We start from the raw sequence: 25,333 nt of genomic DNA, 5'->3' as shown, positions 1-25,333 counted from the left end.
CCTCCTCCCTCAGATCCTCAAACGAGAGAGGGCAGGACAGCCTTCAGCAACATCGCTCACTGTCTGGGCTGCCGAGAGCACCTGTGTCTAACCCAAGCTGTGGCCCCCTTCTTGGACCCTGTAACAATAACCCCAAACTTCTGATCCTGCTTTCTGGGATGGAGAAGAAGCAAACCAGTGGCCCTGGGGACAGCTGTGCCCAACCTAAACCCTGTACCCAAATTCTGCCAACAGGTACAAATCCACATGCCCATTAAGTGAGCATGAAAAAACACAACTCATTAAGGCTGGTAAGTGGCAGGACTGTGTGTTGTGTCTGTGTGCATACACGTGTGTTTAGTTTGTCCCTATTGGGGAAGCAATTCTCCGCCGAGGCTTCACGATTACTTTCTCAAACCAGAAGAGACCACATGGAGATGCCAGTCACTGGGGAGAACCCGACAACTGCCCCCTCAAGGGTCAGACCTGAGGAGGAGGGACTTCTCTTTCCCTTTTACAACTCCGTGGCCCTACTGCACCCTTTCCACAACTGTAGGACTGAAAAAGTGCTAGGTTTTCCATAAAGTAAATTAGTTTACGATTCAAAGCAGAACCCTGTTCTTGATATAATGAGGTAGCCACGCTCTCTGTCTGAGAAGGATTCTGTGTAAAATGAACACAGGCCACCCAGGGATCTCCAGGCCAGCAGATGTCTTGGGAGTCCACTCAGAATGACACATTTTGGCAAAATGCCACCGCCTGAGACAGGCGAGAACGTGACACGGGGCGGCAAGCTGGCCTGGGCTGGGGCTGCGGCCCCTGCCCTTGCACCCAGGGCTCCCCACCAGCCTGCAGGAATCGCTGTCCTCATCCAGGGAGCCCACAGGCCCTTCCTGTAGCTCCTTTCTCATGAAGCGCTTCCTTTAACAGACACAGTGCAGTGCTCTTTTGAGGTCTCTCTGTGGCATTTCTGGAATGTCCTTCTTCCCCAGTTCTGCTGTTCTTTCTCCTTAGCGTGAAGGCAGAGAAATAAAGAGGCCTATTTATACTGGTCTGGGCTTCTGCGAGCCCATCTCATTGCTGAGTATTTAAGACAGTTAGTGTTTCAGAGACAACCTGTGAATTGCCTGGCGCCCCTCCAAGGGAGTGGGGATGGAGTTGGCAGGGCCTCGAACTCAACTCAGGGCGGGCACTGCCTCCAGCCAGGGGTGCGTGGAGCTGCCCTTCCCTGGGGGCCCCTGCCTGCTGCAGGGCCCGCTCCTTCGCCTCCCCTCAACCGAGGGCACTAGGAGCCCACAGTCCACTTTGCAGGGTCAGCACCAAGCCAGCAAGGATGACTTCCCCAAGGAGAACGGTCACCAGCCTCCAGACAGCCACTTAGAGTTGACACAGTACTTGTTCGCTCACGCAACCCATTTTCTCAGAGCGGTAGGTGTTACCATCCGTATTTTAGAACAGAGCAGTGGCTCCAACACATCCGTTCTATATATGCCATCAGAGGGTTCTTGAAGAGCCTTGGGGTGCCTGCCTCCCATCATACTCCCTGTACTCTGACACCTGACCCCACCCAGAGCCATGCTCACGCAGTGTGACCTGGGTCACACAAACATCAGTTCATCGACTAGAGACCCCCAAGCCAGGCCCGTTGGATACTCTCCCGCAAGTTTTGATTCCAGATTCAGAAACGCTTCTCAGCCCCCGTTAGGCCCCCAATGGGAAAGGCCGGTGATGCCCGGCTTGCGGCAGCCGTGCTGGCCATGTGCAGACAAGGAAGCTCGGCCATGAGCCGACGACGAAACTGTCACACAGTAACCCCCGGAGCCCCAGAAAGACAGTTCTGACAGCTTCCCTGTTTGTAGTTCCAGTCACTCTTGAGACCTTTTGGTTTTCTGAAATATCCCTATATCTTTTTGTAACAGAATGTTCTATTAGGGCTTGGACTTATGTAACACGATGATCTATTAGAATTTTTTTTAAAATCTTTTTTTTTTTTTTAATGGAAAAATCTACCAGCTGCTATCTGGAGAAACAAAAACAAAAAGTCACTGTGGAGCAGGTCCTGAGTAACCTCACTTACACAGGCAAGCTCGGACCTGGCAAAACCAGCCCCTCCAAGTGGTTTGCAGAGCTCCGGGAAAGGCAGGGTCGGTTTGAAGATCGACCTGGGAAATTTCTGCAAAGGGAAAGCTCCTTCTTCCTGATATTTGGAGATAAGGGCAGAGTGCCTGAGGTGATTGGAGATGTCCCAGGGAAAGCTAGTGTTGGAGAAGGACAGTGAGCTGAGAAGTAGCGGTTGTGCCCCTTCCCTCCTGACTTCTAAGAGCATCCAGGTACCTGACGCAGCCAGCCTCTCCATCCAGGTCAAGACCATGAGCCTGGGCTCTCCATCCCCCTAGGCTCCCTCTCCCCCCACTGCTGGCACACAGGGTCACCTGGACTCAGAGGAGGAATCTGCTGGCATCATCTAGTCAGCATTGCTGTCTAAGAACTGGCTTCAAACTCTGAAGCAGACCCCTGTTCCACTTCCCATAATGTCACCTTCCTTGCTTGAACTGGTTTGGGTGGCGCTTTGTCCCTGAGATCAAAAGAATCTTGTCCAGGTCACAACCAATGGGGTGCAGGTGGGGTGCCGGACTTGGATCCAGGTCTATCGGACTCTGGTCCAAGGACTTCCCACTCTGCACCCCTCCTCCTCTCTGGTGGCCTTCCACAGAACAGCCCCTCAGTGCCGCTCAGAGGCTCGGGCCCCGGTTCTCAAAGGGGGCACAAGAGTGGTCCCTAGGAGCCTGGGAGAAATGGAGAAGCCATCCCCCACTCCACCCCCCACTCCACCCCCCGCTCCAGACCTACAGTCTCATTTCAACCAGTTCCCTAAGACCTTTAGGAAGCACTGTGCCAGATCTCTGCCTTTCCATCCTTACAGGGTTGTCCCATCTGCCACTAGCTCCCTAAAGGATCCCAGCCAAGCACATGTCCCCTTGGGGCTCTGTACATCTTTATAAAACAGAAGGTGCTCCTGATTCTTTTTTTAAAGATTTTTTATTTATTTATTCATGAGAGACACACACACACACAGAGGCAGAGACACAGGCAGAGGGAGAAGCAGGCTCCCTTTAAGGAGCCCGATGCGGGACTCGATCCCAGGACTCCGGGATCACCACCTGAGCCAAAGGCAGACACTCAACCACTGAGCCACCCAGGTGCCCCCATGCTCCTGATTCTGATCTGTGGAGGAATCAACCATTTCCTTTGAAAAGATGGTCCAGGGAACAGGCAATGAGCGGTGACTACCAACAGATACGGGATTTCTTCCTGCGGTCCTAGAAATTCTCTGGGATCAGTCCATGCTGGCGGCTTCACAACTCCCACCACACTGAAGACCGGTAAGTCATATACTTTAAAAGGGTACATTCTATGGGATGTGAATTACATCTCAATAAAAGTATTATTATTTTTTAATGGTGTAGAGGTTGAGAGAAACAATAAGACCTCAATCAGATGAGGTCTGATTTTCTCCCAGGACCCAGGACGTCCACGCAGGAGGCCTTCATCCCTTTTCGGTGTCTCATGGTCCCTCTTCAGCGCGGTTTCAGAGCTCAGATGGTGCCGTGGGTGGGGAAAAACTTGCAAAGGAACAAGTGAGGGCTTAAAGCAAGGGATGCGAGGGAGCCACAGTCCTCCCAGCTGCCGTCAGAAATGCCTCCCTGCCTCTTGGACTCCCCCACCCCCAGACCTGCATCTCGCCTCTAATCTCCACAGAACTTCCTTAGGCAACCAGGTCATTTGGGGAGAAGTACATAAATCTTGCATTTCTTTGCAATGCCAGTGACAGCTAGCTAGATGTTGCAGGATATTTGCTTTAAAAGAATATTAGAAGAAAAAAAACCTTTAGGGGTTTTTTTTCACTTTAGAAAAGTGAAGGCCTGGTCCCTGAGATTCAGGACAACAAGGGCTGGCATGCATCTTGGGGAATTCCTGGGCTTTGGATCCCAGTTCGGGTGTCATCTTGTCCAGAGACCGCCTCTCACCACCACCCCTGTGCCCACCCCAGGTTGACATCTGTCCCCAGGCTCCCCTGGCAGAGGCTCAGTAATATTTATTAAAAGCACTACCGTTGTTGTTGGAGAAAGAACATTCGAGAAGACAAGAACATTTGGGAAGGCATGAATGAAACCTTGGTCTGCGGAAAGCCACATTCCAATTGGGGGGAGCTTGGCCACCAACTTCCCCGCAGGACTGTGTGCCCCCCGCCTCTGCTGCCGAGTTCCAAACACTGATGGACCGCTCGGCCGTCGAAGCCGCCCAGGGAGGGCGGATGCGGCCGTGGGCATCATCTCAGGGGCCGACTGTGAAGGGTCATGTGTTGAAATGCTCGCCACCCCCTCATTTTTTTTTCAAGATTTTATTTATTCATGAAAGACACACACAGAGAGAGAGAGAGAGAGAGAGAGAGAGAGGTAGAGATGCAGGCAGAGGGAGAAGCAGGCTCCACGCAGGGAGCCCTACGTGGGACTCGATCCCGGGTCTCCAGGATCATGCTCTGGCCTGAAGGCAAGTGCTAAACCACTGAGCCACCCAGGGATTCCCCACTCCCCTCATTTTTATTTTTAGTTTGCTTCTTAAGCAGACAGAACCATCAAAGATTTGTGCTCTGCTGGAGTTTCTGGGTCAAGTGATAAAGCACAAATATTTCCCTTTCCGAAACTTTCTGAACTCTGTAATATCTCTATAGCTTTCGCTCTCCTCTTCACAAAAATAAATGCAGGCTAAACTAAGCTTGTCTTCCTCCCTTTGCTTCTGCAGGCCTTGTGGTGTCTGAAATCGCTGTCGACTATAGCAGCGCATGGGGACATTGTCAGCTGCGACGAAAGGTCCCTTCCCTCGAATGGTCACCACACCTCAGCTGCAGGGAACCTGGCTCTCTGCTCTGACAAGGGGAGGCCGGGGTGGGCCTGTGGGCCCTGCGTCTGGGTACCGTGGCTGGCTCCTTCTCCTTAAAAGTGGAATGAAAACCGTTTTTACAGTCACACTGAGCCTCTGGGACTTAGTTCATTCCAGCTGCTATAACAAAAATACCATAGCCTGAGGAGCTTCAGTGACAAACCCTTATTTCTCACAGTTCTGGAGGCTGAGAAGCCTGAGACCAAGGTGCTTGCAGATTCGGTGTCTGGAGAGAACCCACATCCTGGTTCACAGACGGCCTCCGTGAGGGGAGGAAGGGGTGAGGATCTCTCTGAGGTCTCTTTTATAAGGGCACTGATCCCATTCATGAGGGCTCCACCCTCATGACCTCAGCACCTCCCAACAACGTCACACTGGAAATTAGACTTTCAACGTAATGAGTTTCAGAGGGGGCGGTGTGTAGACATTCAGTCTACAGCACCCGTAAAGCCACTTATTAATCATACAACCCTGGGCAAGTTGTTTTACCTCTCTGAGCCCTGGGTTTCTAACTTTATTTGGTTGAGATGAGGAACAAATATATAAAAGGTGCTTGGCTCTGATCAGACCTTTCATCAGTGATAATTGTCACTACCCCTGGCAGAGAAAGATGTAGCTCTTGGTGGCTCTTATAGCCTGCCCCCTGTCACCCACAAGTGCCACCTTCTGCTGCTCTCAGGGCTGAATATGGCGCAGAAAGCTCAGGGAGGTAGGTCATCGGTCCCACGTACTGCCCTGTGCCTACTTCCAGAGCTGGGCCACTGAGTCTCTCACTCACTCCTCACTCACTCCTTTGTTCCATAAACATGAGACGAGCACATACTGTGAAGCCCCAGGAAATATAAACACCAGTAAGACATGGTTCCTGCCGTCAAGCACACAGATCTTTAAAGAACACGTGTGACCCTAACACATTTGTGTACAATGTGAATACGAGATGCCATGGGCTTGAGGGGAAAGGGGCCTGACATCCACCAGAAGCTTCTGGAAAGGCTTCATGGGAGGAAAACCTAGAGGTTAAGCTCCCCAAAAGCTGTGGGGTTACCCACTGTACACGAGTTTGCAAACAATTGTAGTTCATATAATCTTGCTAAGTGGGCAAGCCGGGCCTCAGAGACAGAAGAGTGATATTGTGGGCGGGAAAAACTCCATCTCAAAGGCATGGAGGGTCCCAAAGCTGTGAGTGTTTAAGGAATGACCAGTAACCCCATGTAGCAAGAGACCTTTGGGGCGTTTAGTGGGGAGAGTGTAAGGTGAAGTGGGAAAGAGCCACACGTGAAGGGGCTTAGGGCAACGCTCCATGCAGATCTGCTGCTTCAGACACAAGGGCCTCCAGGGGGTACCTGGCTTCCCTTTCCAGGCACATGTTGGTGGTAGAAGTGGTCAGGGGCCACCAGAACAAGGGCTCACAGACTTGTGGGTTTATTTTGGTTGTTTTTTAGAGCTAGAGCTAGAGTCGGACAGAGGGAAAGGGAGAAAGAGAATCTTAAGCAGGCTCCATACCCAGCAAAGAGCCTGATGTGGGGCTTGATATCACGACCTCGAGATCATGACCTGAGCTGAAACCAAGAGTCAGGCACCCAGCTGACTGAGCCACCCAGGAACCCCACTTGTGGGTTTCACACATCCCCAAAAATCATTTTAAAAAAAGAAATTGGGGGGGGGGGTCTCACAGGGGATTGACAACATTTTATTTTGTCCTGAAAGAGCAATAAAATAATTTCCAGTGCTGTCACTTCATAAAATAAAGGGTAGAGTCAGATGCTTAGCCAACTGAGCCACCCAGTGACCCAAAATAAAGGGTATTTTTAAAATCAAAGAAGTGAATGAGTTTAGTTTCTCTAAGAACTCACTGCATGACCCTTATTTGTGTCAGACAGACAACCAAACAGAAAGCCATGCTTTCATGCCCTGATCCTAGCTCCTGGACTAGCATTTTGGGGCCAAGAGTTAGAGGGCAAGATGATGGCTTACACGCTTCACAGTTGACACCAAATTGAAACCCTAGCAATTAAACTTGTTGAAATATACTTTGGTTTCCCTGTCAAACCATCTCCCCGAGCTAAATCACCTCCTTGATAGAAAGGATCAAGAGGCAAGCCCATATGGCCCTTCGGATGCCCAGTCCCTCACTGGGCATCATCTCCCCAAATGTGTCCAAAATGCCCACTGGACTCTATCTCTTTAGTTAGTAGACGTTACCTTAGTTGCCTTCTTGCCAAGGCTTAGTTCTACCTGGAGGGTTGGAGCCCACTTCTGTGCTCCTGTTGTGTTGAACTCTGATCTGTGATAACCCTATGCTTTCAACCGGATTTGAAGATGCTTTCCAATATTAATGATGCCAAAGGGCACATTTAGGAATAAGCTATAGAAGAAGCAGGGTGAGTGGTCACCTGAAAGAAGCCCAGGGCAGGCTAGAGGCCTCAGTTTCCCATATATGTGCATAAGACCACATGGTCTCTAGGGTGTCTTTTGGAGCTCAGTGATCCTAAAAGCTTATTACTCTAAAGGGGTCCCAACTTTGGGTCTAAATATTCTGGGGGCCAAAATGTAGGGAGGAGCATATTGGGTTACACAGTTTAGTTTTTCTGACAAAATAATGCATAAAAATTGATTTGCAAGAGCCAGACATTTTCCTGGAATAAAGCTCTCGCCAAAACTTCTGAGTGTCCCTATAAAGAGACCCTGGATTATGGCTCCCACCACAGTATTACACGAGACCCACAGACTTTGTTCAAACAGGTAATATGAGGGCAGCTGACTGGCTCAGTCAATGGAACCTGTGGCTCTTGATCTCAGGGTTGTGAGTTTGAGCCCCACGTTGGGTGCAGAGATTATCTAAAATAAAATCTTAAACATACTTTAAAAAATAAAAAATTAACAAACAGATGACGCTTGTAAGGCATTTCCAAAAAGGCAGAGGTCACCGGGAACATCATAACTCAAGAAAGTATACCTGCCAAGGACAAGGATAGGGAGAACCTGATGACGTGACTTCACCTCCGCCTTAGACAACAGAGCCGTCAGCGTGGCTTCACTACAAGGACCCGGTGTCTCCATTTAAGGCCTGTGGATGGATGAATTTTATTTTAAGGAAACAAACGTGTATATAGAACGAATGCATGTGCTAATATACATATATTTTTGTATGGTTATAAAAATAGTACTTCATTGTAGACAAACTTAAAATGCAGGAAAGTATAAAACAGAGAAAATGTCAATAACAGTAATTCAAAAAGATGCACATGCCTCTAGTCATTAATGTACATTGATATATCAATACATATACATCAGAATGTGACCCAAGGGTCATTCTCTGGGTCTTCTTTTCCTCTCTCAAGATTTTTTGTTTAACAAAATTCTCTTTAAGCACATTATGTATAATAATAGTTTTGCAAGATTGTAATAAGTGTTCCATGAAGTGCAAGAATTATAGTCCAATAAATTTGGGAAATGTTGGGCTAACTAGTTATTTTTTCTTCTTCTAAGGCTTGTTGGAGCCTTTAATGTTCTAATATTATCATGCTTTTCTAAAGCAGGAATAGGGGTGCAATATTTAACTCTGGAACATTTTCCTGCAGACATTATATACAATTAGTGTTCTACATACTTCAACAAATGGCACCTAATGTATAGTATATCTTGTAATAAGCGTTTGCCATTAAATATCTTTCAAGTGTATGATTCTTTTTTTTTTAAGATTTTATTTATTTATTCATGAGGACAGAGAGAGAGAGAGAGAGAGAGAGGCAGAGACACAGGCAGAGGGAGAAGCAGGTTCCATGCATGGAGCCCGATGTGGGACTCGATCCCGGGTCTCCAGGATCATGCCCTGGGCCGAAGGCGGCACTAAGCCACTGAACCACCAGAGCTGCCCTCAAGTGTATGATTCTTAACGGCTGCATACTTTACCAACGTGTGCCTATTCTAATGTCCTAGAAGTGGAATCAAGGAATTAAAAGAAATAAGCCTTTTTAAGATCTTTTTTTTTTTAATTTTTTTTTTTCATTTATTTATGATAGTCACAGAGAGAGAGAGAGAGAGGCAGAGACACAGGCAGAGGGAGAAGCAGGCTCCATGCACCGGGAGCCCGACGTGGGATTCGATCCTGGGTCTCCAGGATCGCGCCCTGGGCCAAAGGCAGGCGCTAAACCGCTGCGCCACCCAGGGATCCCCCTTTTTAAGATCTTTAATACATATTGCCAAATTGCCTTGCAGGAGAGTGTATTAATTTACTAAAGAGAAGTTTAAGAGCCCAACAATTCATAGTTTTTACCAGTAGTGGGTACCACTACTATTTTTTAAAGATTTCAACTCGAGGAGCACCTGGGTGGCTCAGTTGGTTAGGTGTCTGCCTTCGGCTCAGGTCACGGACCCAGGGTCCTAGGATGGAGCCCCGCATTTTGCTCCCTACTCAGTAGGGAGCCTGCTTCTCCCTCTCCCATTCCCCCCTACTTGTACACTCTTTCTCTGTGTCAAATAAGTAAATAAAATATTCTTTAAAAATAAAAATTAAAAATCTCAACTTGAAGGGTGAAAAATAGTATTTTGCTTTTTAAAAATTTTAATGATTGTTTGCTTTGTTTGCCAGATGTGGTAGACAGAGTAATGATCCCCCAAAAATGCTGTTCTGGAGAACAGTTTGGATTCATCAATCAAAATTGAAGATAGGCATTCCCAACATCCTATACTTTTACCTCCCAGCATCTGTCCACCAGATCTGTGTGCTCACCAAGAGACATATTCATGGCAGCATTATTCAGAAGTACTCCCAAACTGGAAGCAACCCAAATTCCATCAACCTAGAATGGATAAAAATAGCAATGAGATGCCCATCAGTGAAATACTATGCAGCTAGGAAAACAGAAGAACCACAGCTAATCAAGAGCAAATGGGTTCTTACAAACACAATGTGCAGCAGAAGAAAGCAGACACAAAACCCCCACATACTTTGGATTCTGTTGATGAAAAGGTTTACAAACACAAGCATAGCTAAGAGGGAATGAATGATGCAGTAAGTGTTTATCTTTGGGGAGGAGGAAGGAAGTCATGATTGGGAAGGAGGCCATGAGGGCCATCTTGGTTTTGGCAATGTGCCATTTCTTGACTTGGGCAATGGGTAGTGACCAAGCTAGACATTTACTCCGTGCCCTTTCTTTTCTTTCTTTTTTTTAAAGGTTTTATTTATTTATTTGAGAGAGACAGTGTGCACTCAAGCAGCAGGAAGGGCAGAGGGAGAAGCAGGCTCCCTGCTCAGCAGGATCTCCATCCCAGGACCCCAGGATCATGACCTGAGCCAAAGGCAGACACTTGACTCAGCCACCCGGGTGCCACTACTCTGTGCCCTTTTCTATGTGTGTTATAATTCACAGTAAAAATTTAAAAAGGAGGGATGCCTGGGTGGCTCAGTGGTTGAGCATCTGACTTTGGCTTGGTTCGTGATCCTGGAGTCCCTGGATCCGGTCCCGCATTGGGCTCCCTGCATGGAGCCTGCTTCTTCCTCTGCTGTGTCTCTGCCTCTCTCTCTGTGTGTGTCTCTCATGAATAAATAAATCTTAAAAAAAAAAAAGAATTGGTTAAAAAAAAATTAAAAAGGAAACCTTGGTGGATTTTTCTTTTTTAATGTGCAGGTTATTTTAGCTCACTGTCAATTCTTGATGGTTTAGTTTTTATTTTTTAGCTTAGTGTTTTAATAATAAAATAAAATAATCTATCTTTCTAATCATTAGAACAAAAATATTTTCAGTAAAGTCTTTCCTTTTGTTTCTTAGGAGGAAGCCTGCCACACTCAGTAATGTCTACTGCACACAAGGGCAGCTACAGGGTTTGCCTTTCTAAGCATTTAACCTTTTAAAATGTGTTTATCTACACAACGTATCCCTTGCAGAAAGTTACTGGTGCTCCTTTAGAATCATCAAGGACATGAGCTTTTATTTGAGTGAACAGGAAAAGAAGTTGTTGGCTATTCTTTGAAGAGTGCTCTGTTGTATGCACGCCATAGCTCCCGGCTGGCTTTTAGTGATTAGAAAGCCTTTGAAATTTCTGCAGTAGAAAAATGTGATTATATCTTTGGTAACCCAGTACATCTAAAAATTATTTGATCCGGTAACTCTTTTTGGAAGTAGAATAGTACATATTCAAAATCTCACAGAATTAGAGTCTTTTGGAGCACCTATTGGAGAGTATTGAATTAGTTCATTCTTCTGTTTTCACAATTAGAGAAACTGAGGCCAAAGAGGAGACATGACTAGTCCAGGATGACACAGTGAGTTACGGCAAGAGGCCCTTGTGCTACGCTGCCTTGAAATGCGAGAATACTCAGCCAGCATTCACACTCACCTATTCTGGGTTTAAATAAAAAAGAGGGTGTAATGTAACAAACATTCAAACATCCAGGTACCAACATGCAGCTTTAAAGTAAAATACCGCTTGGGCCACCTGGGTGGCTCAGTAGGTTAACCGTCTGACTCTTGATTTCGGCTCAAGTCATGGTTAGGATCATGAGATTGAGCCCTGAATCAGGTTCCATGCTAGGCATGGAACCTGCTTAAGATTCTCTCCCTCTCCCTCTGCCCTTCCGTCCTCCTGGTCATGCTCGTGTCCACTGTCTCTCTCTCTCTCTTTCTCTATAAAAAATAATAATGATAACGTAAAATATTGCAATATTTTAATAATATAGACCAAGCCTTCTGAGTATCCCTCCTCGGTCACATTCCATTTCCTTCCTCATAGAGGTACTCACTGTTCTGAATTTGGTGCTTATTACTCCAATACACGTTTGGGCTTTTTTTTTTTAAGATGTTGTTTATTTATTTGAGAGAGAGAGAGCATGAGGGGGTGGAGGAGCAGAGGGAGGGGAAGAAGCAGACTCCCTGCTGAGCAGGGAGCCTGACTCAGGCCTCGGTCCCAGGACTCTGAGATCATGACCTGAGCCAAAGGCAGATGCTTAACTGACTGAGACACCCAAGCACCCCTGTTTGTTGTTATTGTTTTTGAATTAATTTATTTAATCTCTATGCCATTGGATTTGAACTCATGACCACTCCTATACATGTTTGGTTTTTTGTTTTTTTTAAGTAGATTCCATGCCCAGCATGGAGCCCAATACTGGGCATGAACTCATGACTCTGAGATCAAGACCTGAGCTGATGTCAAGAGCCAGACACTTAACCTGCTGCAGCCCCCAGGCGGCCCTAGATGTGTTTATACTCAGGCCCCTGCATTAGTTTGCTAAAGCTGCATCAACAAAGTACCCCAGACTAGGCAGCTTGAACAACACAGACCTACTCCCTGATGGGTCTGGAGGCTGAATTTTTGAGATCGAGAGGTCAGCGGGGTTGGTGTCCACTGAGGCCTCTCTCCCTGGTTTACAGGTCTTTCTCCCTGTGTCCTCTTTATTCTGGACATGCCCATCCCTGGTGTCTCTTTGTTTGTCCAAATTTCCCAAATGTCTTATAAGGACATCTGTCAGAGCAACAGTCTTCTTCCTGGGTTTGTCTTCGTCTAAAACTCCTCTTCTTCTAAAGATACCAGGACCCACCCTCATGACCTCATCTGACTTTCATCACCTCTTTAGAGACTCGATCTCCAAATACAGTCACGTTCTGAGGTACTGGGTTTTAGGATGTCAGCATATGAATTTGGAGGACACAACTCAGCCCACAACAACCGTCTGTGTACTCATTCTCCTGTGGATGGACCTCTTGGCATGATAAACAATGCTTCCATGAATATCCTCATACAAAAGCTGTGTTGCGTCTACTGACCAGACTGAGTGTATACGCCTTGGAGTGGAATTGCTGAGCTATTTGGGTTGTTTATTGACCGGACCACCCTCTTCTTGTTGAACTACGATGTCATGTGTCCCGTTGCCAAGGAGACAGGAGACAGCGCGAGTTCACCAGCTTGTGGATGGGTCCCTCTGTCTCTCTGGACCAATGACTAAAGGAGAGGCCTCTGCTCTAAGCTGAATTGTTTGTCCCCAACCCCTAAATTCATTGGCCGAAATCAGAACCCCTCACCACCCCAGAACGTGACCTTATTTGGAAATAGGGTCATTGCAGATGTAGTTAATTAAGATGAAGGGGTACCTGGGTGGCTCCATGGTTGAGCGTCTGCCTTCGGCTCGAGGCGTGATCCTGGGGTCCTGGGATCGAGTCCCACATTGGGCTCCCTACAGGGAGCCTGCTTCTCCCTCTGCCTGTGTCTCTGACTCTCTCTCTGTGTCTCACATAAATAAATAAATAATAAATAAATAAATAAATAAATAATTTTTAAAAATTAAGATGCGCTCAGTGGCGAGGGTAAAGTGGGTCACTGATCAAGACACCTGGTGTCCTTCTAAAGGGGAAATATTTGGACACACCCACATACACACTCACACTCACACTCACACACACACACACACACACACACACACACACAGGGAGGACTCCGTATGAACATGAGGACGGCCGTCTACAAGCCCAGGAGAAAGGCCTGGAACAGACACTCCCTCACAGCTCTCGGAAGGAGCCAGCCCTGCCAGCATCTTGATTTTGAACCTCTAGCCTCCAGGACGAATGAGGGGATACGTTCCTGTTGTTTAAGCCTCCCCAGTCTATGGTACTTTGTCAAGGCAGCTCTAGGAAACTAAGATCTCATCCGTTCTGCTTTCTGCTTCTGGTTCCCCATCCCTAGCGCTCTTCACTGCCTGCACAGCCAGGAGTAGCAAAGGACGGTGAGTCATTACCTGCGGGTCCGGTCAGGACTGGCATTGCTCGGGAGCACTGCCAGCCACACCCTGTATGTACTCTGGCCCCACAATCAAGAGAAAGGTCACAGCCACGCGATGGAGCAGGACCCCCGGGACCCGGTTGGGGTCTTTAATCAGCCACAGATGGCCTGTGTGTCTTTGACAAGTGCCTGGCCCTCCCTGGGCTGTTTCCTCAGCTGTAAATAATGGTGGTGGTTGCCAGGGGCTGGTGGGAGGGGAGAACGGAGAGTTATTGTCTAATGGGTGGAGAGTTTTAGATTTTACAAGATGAAAGAGTTCAGGAGATGGAGGGTGGTGACAGTTGTACGACATTATGAGCGTATTTAACACCACGGAACTGTACACTCACAAATGGCTATTTTATGGTAAGTTTTATGGTTTATGGATTTTACCACGTTAAAAAAAATTGGAGGAAAAATAAGGCTGCTAGGCTTGGGACCCTCCAACTGTTCTGCTTATGACATAGCATTTTAGGTCACCGGGAATAAAAATATCCTGCTGCCCCTACTCTCTGCAAACTTGAGTGGCAAACATAATTTCAATGCTTTTAATTATCTGAGCCGTGGATGGTTCTGTTCTCACCCTCAAAATGAGTTTTGGGTTTGGTTTTGTTTTGTTTTGATCTGAGCCTCTGCTGGTCTCACAGATGGTTATCTGTGAAAATTTGTCTATTCTAAGACAGTCTGTGCGCACGCACACGTGCCCATGTGTGCATATGTGTGGTGTGTGCATTGGGACTGCTTGTAGTAACTGCCTCCCCAACTTCACAGGGGTGTTGTCTGGCCAGGGTCGCTCGGGATGGCTGAGTCCCCCAGATTTTTGCCAGATTTGAACGAGAGCCCCAAATAGCGTATGTAAATCTTCCCTCGCCCTAGAGCAAGGGTAATAGAAATGATCAGATGCCCAGCAACTGGTGTGTTCCAGGCTTCAGGAATGAATGTCAGTTTTGTGGTTCCCTGCCTGGCATCTGGCTTCATTAGGCCATAAAACACAGAGTTTATGGGCCTTCTGGCTGGAACAATGATTTTTACAATATCCGTGGTGGTTATCAGAGAAAGAAAGCCAGCCAAGGAACTTTCTCTGCATCCCTGCTGCTTGTTGTGGGCGGTGCCAGCCCCACGTGTTAGGTTTTTGACCTCTCATCAACCCTGGAAGACAGATGTTATGATTGCCATTTTCAGGTTCAGCGCAGAGAGGCTTAGAGATTTTACCAAGCTCATACAGCCAGCATGCGCCTGGTTCCAATCCAGGTTTTCTGAGTCCTGGACCAGCATGCTTTTCTCTTTTCTTTTTTTCAATGTTAGCTAGCTGACGTTGTTGACAGTTCTACTTGTTAAACTTTTATGTCTCGGTTAAACCCTGACCTCTGGGGCTAATGCCTCTCACACAGGAAGATGCTGCTTTTGTGTTCCAGTTGCTGGCTTACAGGCCCCGGTTCCTATTCTCCCTTCTGCTGGGTAGGTACCCTCAGGGGACACGGTGATGTGCCACCAGACACCCCCCTCGCCCTGGAGGACTTGCTTCCCCAGCTGCTGGGAAGGCTGTCATCAGGCAAGCTCAGCTGTCAGCTTCTTCAGGTTGGCCTGCAGGGAGCTGGGTGGCCCGAGGCCATACCCTTCCTGTGGCAGCTGCATCCACTGGGGAAGGTCAAGGGCTGGGTCAGCTTGGTCTGAAGGGACACCACTGTGAAGGCCACTGTGGTTGCTGTGTTTCCTGTGGGGTGTACTGGTAGGCCTCACTTTCTCCCTCTGCCCTGTCCTGTTTCCTTTATCTCCCCTCCTCAGGGGATGGTTCCGGCAACACTCCGTGACAAACATCCTGTTCCTAAACTCTTCCCGGAGCCTGCTTCCTGGGAGGCCCACCTTCTACAGGCACCCACCTCCCTTCTTCCTCAAGACGGCCCTTGAGAGCCTCCCTGCACTCAGAGGCTCTTGTCTGAGGTACACGACCACACAACTATTGACCTGGGTCTGGCGTCTGGGCGCACTCAATCTTGGGCAGTCTCTGGGGTGCTTCTCGAATTCACAGTCCCAGGTGGCTGGGGCATGGCTGGTTTTCAAGGGCAAACCCAAGACCCTGGGCCCTTCTCATTGACTGTGGTGACTGTCACCAGATGGCTTCCAGCACAGAGGGAAGCATTTACTTCCACAGGAACTAATTTAGTCCCAAAACCCAACCACGCAGGCAGCACCCAGCTGCATTTGGTCATTACCTGTTCCCAGGAGGGAGGGAGCTTATCAGGCATCCATGAAAGTCAGTAAGTTAATGCAGTTGCTGCCGCTCCGAAAAAGTGGTGTCTGCCTGCCTTTGCAGGGTCTCTTTATGTTGAGGAGGATCTGAGATGCAGAAAGTTCAGGACCTTCCTGCTCAGCAAGTGGGAGTTACTTAATGATTATTTAAAGTCTGAGGAGTAGAACCTGGGTGAACGGAGTTCCTTCGAGGGCATCAGAGCATTCTCTGCACTCCATACCGTGCCTGCCTGCTGTAAGGGAGTGCGTTACTCAGGACCCTTGGGGTGCAAGTAACCACAGTCAACATGACCTAGTTTAACAACAACAGAATGGGGACTTTATTTGAAGGTATTTCACCAAACCTAAGGCCAGAAATACTGCCAGGACCCAGAAAGGGGTGAGGTCCCTGATCGGGGAAACTCTGTGCCTGAATTCCGCGTCTGCACAGTGGTGTGAGTGCATGCATGTGTGTGCATGCGTGTGCATGCATGTGCACATGTAGACATGTGCAGACAGGAGCATGCATGCTTCTGCATGTGCATGTGTGTGTAGGCCTTTCCCTTAATCAAGTCCCTCATGGTGGCAAATGGCCAATCGTCCATTCCAGGCTTTCTATAAAAACCTTTTTTCAAAGATTTTTAAAATTTATTTGAGATAGAGAGCGAAAGCAAGAGAGCGCCAGGGAGGAGCAGAGGGAAAGGGAGAAGCCGACTCTCCGCTAGCAGGGAACCCGATGTAGATGCAGGGCTTGATCCCAGGACCCTGCGATCATGACCTGAACCGAAGGCAGACGCTTAACCACTTAACCAGCTGAGCCACCCAGGCGCCCTATAAAAGCATTTTAACGATATCAAGAAACTAACTGAACTCTTACTTGGACTCAATCCTAAATTCCTGATACAACTAGGCCTGGATGCCTGCCAGGGGGAACCATGCAGTCCAAACCTGCTGCCAGGACCCAGCCCTATCAATGTGACCAACAACCCCCAAAGTGGGCGCTCCCAGCCAGCCTTGGAGAGCAAACTGGGAAAGATGTTAGCTAAGCGGCTCCCTGTGCCATCTGACCTGGATGGAGACGGCGGGCTCTAGGCTAGAATCGTCAAGCCCCTCTGCTCCCCGGCATTGCATACGAAGAGCCTATGCTGGCATCAACAAACCTTTCCAGAGCTCTCTTCTGCGGGAGCAGGTGCAGAGCCCTGTAAGGATAATCTTTTCTTCCTGAAACACTCCCCTCTCCCCCAAGAGGGCTGACAAGAGTGGTGGAGATAGAGCACACTGTGAAATGTGATGGGACCCCCGATGTTTAATGAGAAAGGCAACCAGTTGCTGAATGACTTCTATGTGCCAGGTGTTTTATGTGTATTATCTCTAAACTTCACAGAGAAGCGGAGGCATTATTGCCAGGAGGCATTATTATTATATGCCTGCTTTACAGATCAGAAAACTGATGCTCAGGGAGGTGAGCAAACTCATCCAAAGTCACATTGCTAGTAGATGATGGCATTTAGGATTTTATTTCAAGTCTGGTTAGTTCTAAAGCCAGTAGTCTTCCCAGAATGATGCATCACTTTCTAAACAACTAATAGATCACACAAGTAAAACCTTAATAATTCATAAATTGTATGATTCAGGAATGCCATTAAAGGCCACGCGATGCCAAAACCGTTCAATGAAACAGTGAAGCATTCCATCAGACTTGCGTCTGGACTGATTTCAGTAATTTATGGGATGGGAAGACTTGGCTAAATTAATTTACTATTCCCATCTTGTGCTTATTAATTGTTCTGACAACCATCCAGATGCTCATGTTGACTTGGTCCAGGCTTACGGTGCAAACCGTGGGAGACGTGGGGGAGGGGAAGGACTAGACACTTTGCTTCCGGCATCGCTGATTGAGGCGGGAGACAAGGGCAGGCCCAGCCAGCAGTCGGCGTGTCTACTGTGCAAGAAGGGAGGGGGGTGGTGGCAACAGGGCTGGATTTCAAATCCAAATATCTGGCTTCCCACTCTAGCACAGCTTAACCATGCTGGAATCCAGGCACTCACTCACCGTCCTGGGCTCCAGCTTCCTTCTCTAAAGTAGTCTTATTAAATCCCACTTTCTCCCTCTCTGCATTTTAGAAACAATGGGGATTAGTGTGTGATGATAGTTTCTGTGTAATAGGGGCACCTGGGTGCTCAGTCAGTTGGGCATCTGACTCTTGATTTCAGCCCAGATCATGATCTCAGGGTCGCGGGATCAAGCCCCACATCAGGCTCTGCACTCAGCATGGAGTCCGCTTGAGATTCTCTCTCTCTCCCTCTGCCCCTCCCCCTGCACTCCCGTTCTCCTCCCCCCTCACCAGAATAAATAAACAAATCCTTAAAAAAGAATAGTTACTATGTAATAATGGGTGAAATTTTCTGACACGTATGTCTACTTTCCTTGTGGAAACTATGTTTACTTTTCCTTATGGCTATAAGAGGTTGATTCTAATATTAGCCCCATTTTACAGATGAGAAGACCAAGAACCCAAAAGATGAGCTCATAGACCCCGAACCAAGTGCACCTGCACCCACCTGTTCCGGTGGCCTGGAGAGAGACCATCCTCATTGCTTCTCAAGGCCCTAACCCAGGAGGCCCAGGGTAGGACCTGCGCCGGGTGGGCACTAGGGTGGGGGGCAGATAATCGGAGACTCACTGCCTCACGTGCCTCACCATCACCAAGGCAACAAGCTCTCCCCTGCTGTTGCCAGGGAAACCATCTGAACTCTCTCTTTCTCTCACCTTCACCATGGAGACAGCCAACTGGAAAGGCGCTCCTGGAGGTGGAGGAGGTACCGCAGAGGGAGACATGCCTCCAGATTCTCCTTTGTGGCTCAGGACGCAGCATCCAGTAGGAACCCAAGGCCTGGAAATTCCCGCTCATTGAGGAATGTGGGAGACATTCCTGGAGTTACACGGAAATACAATGCAAAGCCAGGATGTCCCTGGGGATGGAGAGGTTAGAAGAATTGTTTTCTGAATTTATTTCTAGAGTCTGCCCTTCCAGTAGTCAGCCATTGTCCAGATCAAAGGAAATCCCCCAATTTTCATGTCTCACAGATGCTGAAAATCTGCCGGGCTGCTGGCACTTCCCTTTGTCTAATGGTGCTCCCCACCTGCCGGGTGATGCTGCATGACGTCTTCCCGGGTATCTGTCGAATGGACTGGATGGGCTATCTCGATGGCTCTTGGGATTCCAGATTCCTAGACTAGTGCAAGTTCTTTAAGAAAGCACGAGGCAGGGCAGCCTAGGTGGCTCAGCGGTTTAGCACCGCCTTCGGCCCAGGGCGTGATCCTGGAGACCAGGGATCAAGTCTCACGTCGGGCTCCCCATAGGGAGCCCGCTTCTCCCTCTGCCTGTGTCTCTGCCTCTGTCTCTGTCTCTCATGAATAAATAATAAATAAAATAAAATAAAATAAAATAAAGAAAGCATGAGGCTCCAGCAAGTTTGCCCGACTTTTGTTTTAACTTAACAACTCGAACCCACATTCAATCTCCGGAGGCAGGAGGGTGGGATGGCTGAGTGCTGGCAGGGAAGTGAGAGGGCCAGAGCTCAGGTCCTGACTCCACGGCCCCTCTCTCCTCCATCTCCATGTCTTAGTTTCTTTGGAAGTACAATTGGATTCATAATAGCAATCGTCTTGTAAGATCCTGGTGTTGATTAAACGAGACAAACCTCGAAGCCTTCAGCACAATGCCCAGCGTGTGGCAGCACGCAACACCCGCCAGCAAATATTGTCACTACTGCCATTACTTCTGAAGGGATATTTTAGCACCAAATGAAGTTTAAAAAAAAAAAAAAGATCAGACACCCATCTAAGCCAAAATGAGAGGGTTTAAATCGAATACATTCAGCTTTTGGAACAAGTCACTACACTGTCCTCACTGATTCTCCATTCCGCCGGGGTGGACCTGAGAATGGCTGGGTTCGGTGACACCTCGGTTCTTTATTTTTATCTATCTATCTATCTATCTATCTATCTATCTATTTATTTTACCTTGGTTCTTTCTGCTCTGAGAGGCAGTGCTTTTGTAATTCTTCACAGCCTGATTAGCCAAAGAGGAGCGACGAATCAGGTGCCTTTTGTGGCCACCCTGAACCTGGGCTGGATTCCGGCTCTCCCCTGCAGACCTCTCTGCGCCGGGCTGGGCGGTTTCAGGAAACGTGGGAAGCACAGATGTGCAATCCTTGGCCACCCTCCTCCCCGTGTCTGTTTGTGACATCAGGGCTAGGCCACACCAGCCATCCACTGTCGCTGCAGGGTCCTGGTCCGGGATCCAGCGCCTGGAAGTGCCCTGGTCATGTCCTGCAAAAGCTGGCTGTGTGGGCAGAGGTTCTGTGCTGCCATCTGGCCCCCTCCCCGTGTCCCCACCCAGGGCCGCCACAGAGCCAGCCGGAGCGGGGCCCTCCGGCAGAGGCTTATCTAGGGAGGCCTCTTCTTCCCACTTAGTCTCCCTCTGCCTCTCCCTGCTGGGACTTGGGTGGTAGAAGCAGTAGGAGGATCAACCGACTGGGAGCCAAGAAGCAGGAAGATACCAGAACCTAGAGGAAAAGGCATTCAGGGCCAGAATGAGTAAGCAAGTTCATCGCTGGGCATTCATTCTTCTTTTCTGTAAAAACAGGGGTAGCCTTGTCCACCTTACCACAATGATGAAATTACGCAGGGGCTCACGATAATATTCTTTCAGGAGGGGACCCAGGTTTTGTGAGGGCTGAGGCTTATTCAGTTTGGAGGAGACTTTTTAAGAAGAATGGAAACTTACAAAGTTAAATATGAAAAGGAGAAAAAAAACACAGAAAAGTAACATATTTTATTAATCCACATACATGCTTTTGTGATACGTTTTTCTACATTTTTGGGGGGGAGGCTGTGTATACTTTGACAGCCTCTCTGTATGACAATGATTTCATAATAGCATTTTTGATCTAGAATGAGTATAAAAGCTGATTCAGTCTGTTCCCAAGCACAGTTGATCAAAGTTTGTTTTTTATGATTGATAGTTTTGAGTAGAGGTCACAAAGAAACAAATTCTTTGTTTGCAATTTTACGTTGCAAGATTGTGAAGAATTTTCATGATTGGAAGAATTTTCCATGGACTTATTCTGACTTGCTTCTCCTTCACAACCCCACAGTTTTGCGGCCAGAACACATTTCACAATTTTAGTTCTTAGTCCTACAGTGTTCTGCTATGATGCCTGGGTTGCCAGAACAAAAGACACCTTTGCTGCTCTCAACACTTAGGAAATTCCAGGAAGGTCTGTGCCAGAAAGGGGGACAAACAGCAAATAATATATTTTTTCTTTTAAAATATTTATTTATTAGGGGGGTAGTGGGGCAGAGGGAGAGGGAGAGAGAGAATCTTAAACAGACTGCCCACTGAGTGCAGAGCCCTACTTGGGATTTGATCTCAGAACCCTGAGGTCATGACCTGAACTGAAATCAGGAGTCAGCTGCTCAACTGACTGAGCCACCCGGGTGCCCCCCAAATAATGTTTTTTAAATTCTAAATCCCAATATCACAAAAAGAGAAGAGATTCGGAGGGTTCAGAAGTCTCAGGAACCAAGATTATCAGGGGCATCCACCCAAACCTGCCTGTGGGTGAATCCTCAATCATCAGTGATGCTTGGCAACTCCACCTTTTAGAGAGCTGAGTTTCATTTCTAGACTTTCCTCCTCTCCCATTACAGGAGACACAGCCTTTTTGGGGTTACCAAAGGGTCCTCCAGGCCTTCCTATTTAGATTTCTATTATCTGTTAATTGTGTTCGGTGTTTCCTTATCTCTCTGTAGAAGATCAGTGCAACCCAAGGCAACCACTGGACCCCATGGTCTTTACATACGTATGTTCTGTACCCCTCTACCTGCACACCCACCCAGCCTTTTTCAAAGCCTCAAGCATTGCAGCTTGGATTTTCCCACCATGAGAACATTCTTCCAAGTCAGTGTCAGTGAAAATTATAGCTGTTGGGTTGCCCCTTTGCTGCAGGGGCCCTCTGTGCTCCATGTATGTGCCCCCCAGAGATAGAGCTCCCCTCCTCCCATCGATCACTGATCAGGTCCCCAGACCACATCTTCTTGGCTGCTTTCTCATGCCACTCCCAATACCAACATGTTCAGGTTGGTCGTCCGGGAAGCAGCATCTGAGTCAGAGGTGGGAGTACTGGAGGTTTACTGGGGGTAAGGCCTGCAGAAACTACAAGGGGAGGAAGCAGGATTGGGCAGGGAAAGACTTCACAACACAGTGCAAATCTGAAACTTGGGGAAAGACATAGAAAAGGGGAGTAGGCAGACAAGAGATGCAGACTTAAATGCCTACTTGAAGTCTTAGCCAACCCAATCAGAAGCTGTGGCACAAGGATGACCCATTAGAAGAGGTCCCCACTGGGTGGCAATCTCCAGCTGCTAGGACCCTGGCACACTTCTTAATTAGCTAAAGGCTGCCCAGGAGGAACATGGCCTTGGCTTGAACACTAGCAGATTCTGAAGGCTCAGTGATAGAAGGATCTCAGCTCACCGACTGCGCTCCCTGCAGCAGACCAGCATGCTCTTCATGAAGGGAGTTCTAAGAGGCAACTTCCATGGTTGCCACATCTGGAGTAGGAGTCTAGTAGAGGCTGAAGCTCTGGGTGCACTTGTCTCTTTGGTCCTATAGACTCCTTACCCTTGGGGTAGGAATGAAGCTAGAGGAGAAAAGAGTGGGACCCTCTAAAGTGCCGGGTGTACGCTGCTCTTGCTCTGGACTAAAGATGTTACTGTGTAGACACAGCACAACTTCTCCTTGGCTAAAGATGTCAAACATCCACAGCCCTTAGAGCACCACCCAAAGTGGATAGAATGCGGTAGAAAGGAAGTCTGGGCGGAAGGAGACAGTGGTCTTACCTGACTATAGTTTTAAAACATCTTAAATTTGCATGTTTTTATAAAAACACATGAATCCACTGCTTGAGTCCCTTTCAAAGTCTTGGAAGGGGTCCTTGAAAGTAAGGGACTCTGAAGTATAAACCTTATTAGTTTTGTGCTAAATCCATTCCTGCCTTCACTACTATCATTTCCATTCTGGGAAGTTCCTGTAACCTGAGGTTCTTCTTTTTCAGATGGCAGCCGAGATTTCCTACCCCAGGGAAGAGATGCCTCTGGTGAAGGTGGGCAACCAAGACAACAATTCTTGGCTTTGAGTTTTGAATTATGGCCACGGTAGAGATTAAAAAAAAAAAAATGTTTTTAAGAGAAAAGGCTTTGGGGTTGCCAAAATCTAGGCTTTTGAGGTTCAAAATCCTAATCTTTGAACAATTTAGAGAATGAAGATTAGGTGTGTATATTTGGCAACAGAAACATACCTGGTTACTCTTCCAACACCTTGAAAAGTATTTGTTGCTTAAAGATTCCACAGCGGGAGCCAGTGGCAGAGGAGACAGAGGAGGTCAGCCAAAGGGAGGAGAGAAGGAGAAGCAAGAGAGTTAGGTAGATATAGCAACGTGACCCCAAGAAAAGGATCCTAGACCAGACCCTAGGGGAAAGGGGCACAACAGAAATTCCAGATCCATTTGGGGATTTGGCTCCAAAGAGGACTTCAGTCTTGATTCCAGAGATGAGCCCTGGGGTGGCATGTCTCAGAGATTCTCAGAGGGCCATTCGAGAGCCTCACAGAGAAGGCTACCTGCTGGCAGGACCAAGACAGCCCCTAGGGACCAACCCCTCCCCACCCCACCAGCAGAACCATAGGACAGCAGCCAAATGTTTCAGGGCTTTCCAGAGGGTGAAAGAGAATAGGACCTAGGGAGACCTTATCGTTGGGATGGGCACTTGTGCCTCTGACCTAATGATAAAGATCAGATGGAAACAAGGGTGTCCGTGTGGAAGCAGGGAGAGAAGCAACTACTGACTGGGTGCCCTGGTCACGTGGGTGTGTGCGAAGCCCCTTCCTGGGGAAAGTGTCTGGCGGGGGGGTGGGGGGGTGGGTGCAGATTGTGCTGGGGTCCAGAACTGGCTGAAGAAACCATGAACTGAGATCAAGTTTCTGGCATCTAGCAGAAGAGTGGAAACCCCACACAGAAACTACATTGTAGAAAGACAAGGTTTGACTTTTACGCACACTTGGTTTCCTACCCCCCAGGCAGGATCACAGCAAGGATTTCATGAGACCGTCGCAGGGGCCCCCGCATCGTCAGGGCCCAGCAGATCACCGCAGGGCATCCCCCACAACCCCAGATTCGCCCTGCCCCGCTCCACCGGCTCTCGGCTGTGGGCAGCTGACCTCACAGACTGGAACACGACACGGGCTGGACTTGCCCTCTGGCTTCCAGTTGGATCTGGCCCAGCCAACAGGAAATGGGTCTGGGGGGAGAGGAAAGGTCATCGGGGTGTTCGTTCCCCGGCTTTGGCAAGGGCTCCTGCCTGGTGACCCTCTCCGGGGGGCTCGGCCCTCACCGAGGGTCTGGGGCCGGCTCCCTCTCTTCAGCCCCGTGGGCCTGAGGGTGGCTGGGGCTGCCCTGCCCTTGCTGGCCCCTGGACGCTTCGCTCCCCACCCCGCTTCCCCTCAACCCTGGGCACACCTTGGTAAACAGTCCCTTCCTCAGGCTCCCCTGAATCACCTCTTTGAAGAGTGCCATCTGTTTCCTGCTGGGCCGAGGGCCGGGCTCTTGCTAGAATCACTTTCAGTTTGAGGCTCGGGCCTGCTGCTCCTGAGCGAGCCTATGGAGCCAGCAGTCCTTTCTGGGCCTCGGTCCTCCCCTCTGCTGAATGAGAATATAATACCCCAGCCTTTCCTCCTCCCTCGAGGACCATTGCGAGAAACCAGAATGTAGGCGAAAATACTCCAGAGGAAAGGAAGGTAGCAACTGTTAATAGAATGATTAAAAGTGATAATAGTGGGGCGCCGGTGGGGGGCTCAGGTGGTTGACTGACTCCTGGTTTGGGCTCAGGTCATGATCTCATGGGTCGTGGGATCAAGCCCCACGTCAGGCTCCACGCTCAGCGGGCATCTGCTTCAGATTCTCTCTCCCTCTGCCCCTCCCATTTCTCCCTCCCTCCCTCCCTTCCTCCCTCTCCCTCTCTCTCAAATAAATAAAAATAAATCTTAAAAAAATAATCTTAAAAAAGTGATCCTAGTAGTAAGGTTCCTACCTGTAGCTCTCCTGTGGTCTGTCTCCTCTCTAACACCAAAGCAGCGACTCATCTTTGGTGCTGCGCAAAACTGCTGTCCCGTGCTGTGAAGTCTTGTGCTTGCAGGAAGGAAGGTGACACTTTGGGACCAGGTACAGTGCAGAGCTCTCAGAGCTGCTGCCACCGCATGTTGTCCAACGGAGGCTGGGGGACCCAGGCTGTGCTACAAGCCCCCTGAGGTTCAGTCTCCGGCCCTCGCAGCCTCTGGATGTGTTTGCTGGGAGTGAACCCCCGGCA

General features: G+C 48.5%; 1 protein-coding gene and 2 long non-coding RNA genes across 8 annotated transcripts; 2 read left to right on the top strand and 1 right to left on the bottom strand.

Moving 5' to 3' along the window:
* The first annotated feature begins 2,901 nt into the window (after positions 1–2,901).
* Positions 2,902–7,227, top strand: LOC144281243 (uncharacterized). Its single transcript, XR_013349765.1, has 2 exons — positions 2,902–3,362; positions 4,783–7,227. It is a non-coding gene; the product is annotated as an uncharacterized LOC144281243 (long non-coding RNA).
* Positions 7,228–10,605: 3,378 nt separating this feature from the next.
* Positions 10,606–18,623, bottom strand: LOC144281242 (uncharacterized). Of its 4 annotated transcripts, none has more exons than XR_013349763.1 (4): positions 18,466–18,623; positions 15,888–16,157; positions 13,011–13,146; positions 10,606–11,264 (listed from the first exon to the last, which is right to left on the bottom strand). It is a non-coding gene; the product is annotated as an uncharacterized LOC144281242 (long non-coding RNA). The 4 variants fall into 4 exon arrangements; XR_013349761.1 differs by having other exon boundaries at positions 13,011–13,140; XR_013349764.1 differs by having other exon boundaries at positions 13,011–13,140; positions 15,888–16,154.
* Positions 13,185–24,971, top strand: LOC144281241 (uncharacterized). Of its 3 annotated transcripts, XM_077844112.1 has the most exons (6): positions 13,185–13,639; positions 15,460–15,615; positions 18,402–18,532; positions 18,691–18,890; positions 23,029–23,076; positions 24,048–24,971. In XM_077844112.1, exons 4-6 carry the CDS (start codon positions 18,822–18,824, stop codon positions 24,333–24,335), a joined length of 405 nt encoding a protein of 134 aa, XP_077700238.1. In that variant the 5' UTR covers positions 13,185–13,639; positions 15,460–15,615; positions 18,402–18,532; positions 18,691–18,821; the 3' UTR covers positions 24,336–24,971. The 3 variants fall into 3 exon arrangements, 2 of the variants coding, with proteins under 2 accessions (XP_077700238.1, XP_077700239.1); XR_013349760.1 differs by lacking the exons at positions 13,185–13,639; positions 24,048–24,971 and adding an exon at positions 14,853–15,132 and having other exon boundaries at positions 23,029–23,166; XM_077844113.1 differs by lacking the exons at positions 13,185–13,639; positions 15,460–15,615; positions 18,402–18,532 and having other exon boundaries at positions 18,560–18,890.
* The last annotated feature ends 362 nt before the right edge of the window (positions 24,972–25,333 follow it).

This window comes from Canis aureus, chromosome 12 (assembly GCF_053574225.1).
Source record: "Canis aureus isolate CA01 chromosome 12, VMU_Caureus_v.1.0, whole genome shotgun sequence".
Lineage (NCBI taxonomy): Eukaryota > Metazoa > Chordata > Mammalia > Carnivora > Canidae > Canis > Canis aureus.
Note: the sequence above shows the minus strand (reverse complement) of the source record. Positions and strands in the feature narration are given on the sequence as shown.

Coding starts and splice junctions, on each gene's coding strand:
- LOC144281241 (XM_077844112.1), top strand. CDS start 18,822: ATGTGGGAGACATTCCTGGAGTTACACGGAAATACAATGCAAAGCCAG. Junction 18,891..23,028: donor ATGTCCCTGGGGATGGAGAG/GTTAGAAGAATT, acceptor CTTCTTTTTCAG/ATGGCAGCCGAGATTTCCTA. Junction 23,077..24,047: donor AAGAGATGCCTCTGGTGAAG/GTGGGCAACCAA, acceptor CCTACCCCCCAG/GCAGGATCACAGCAAGGATT.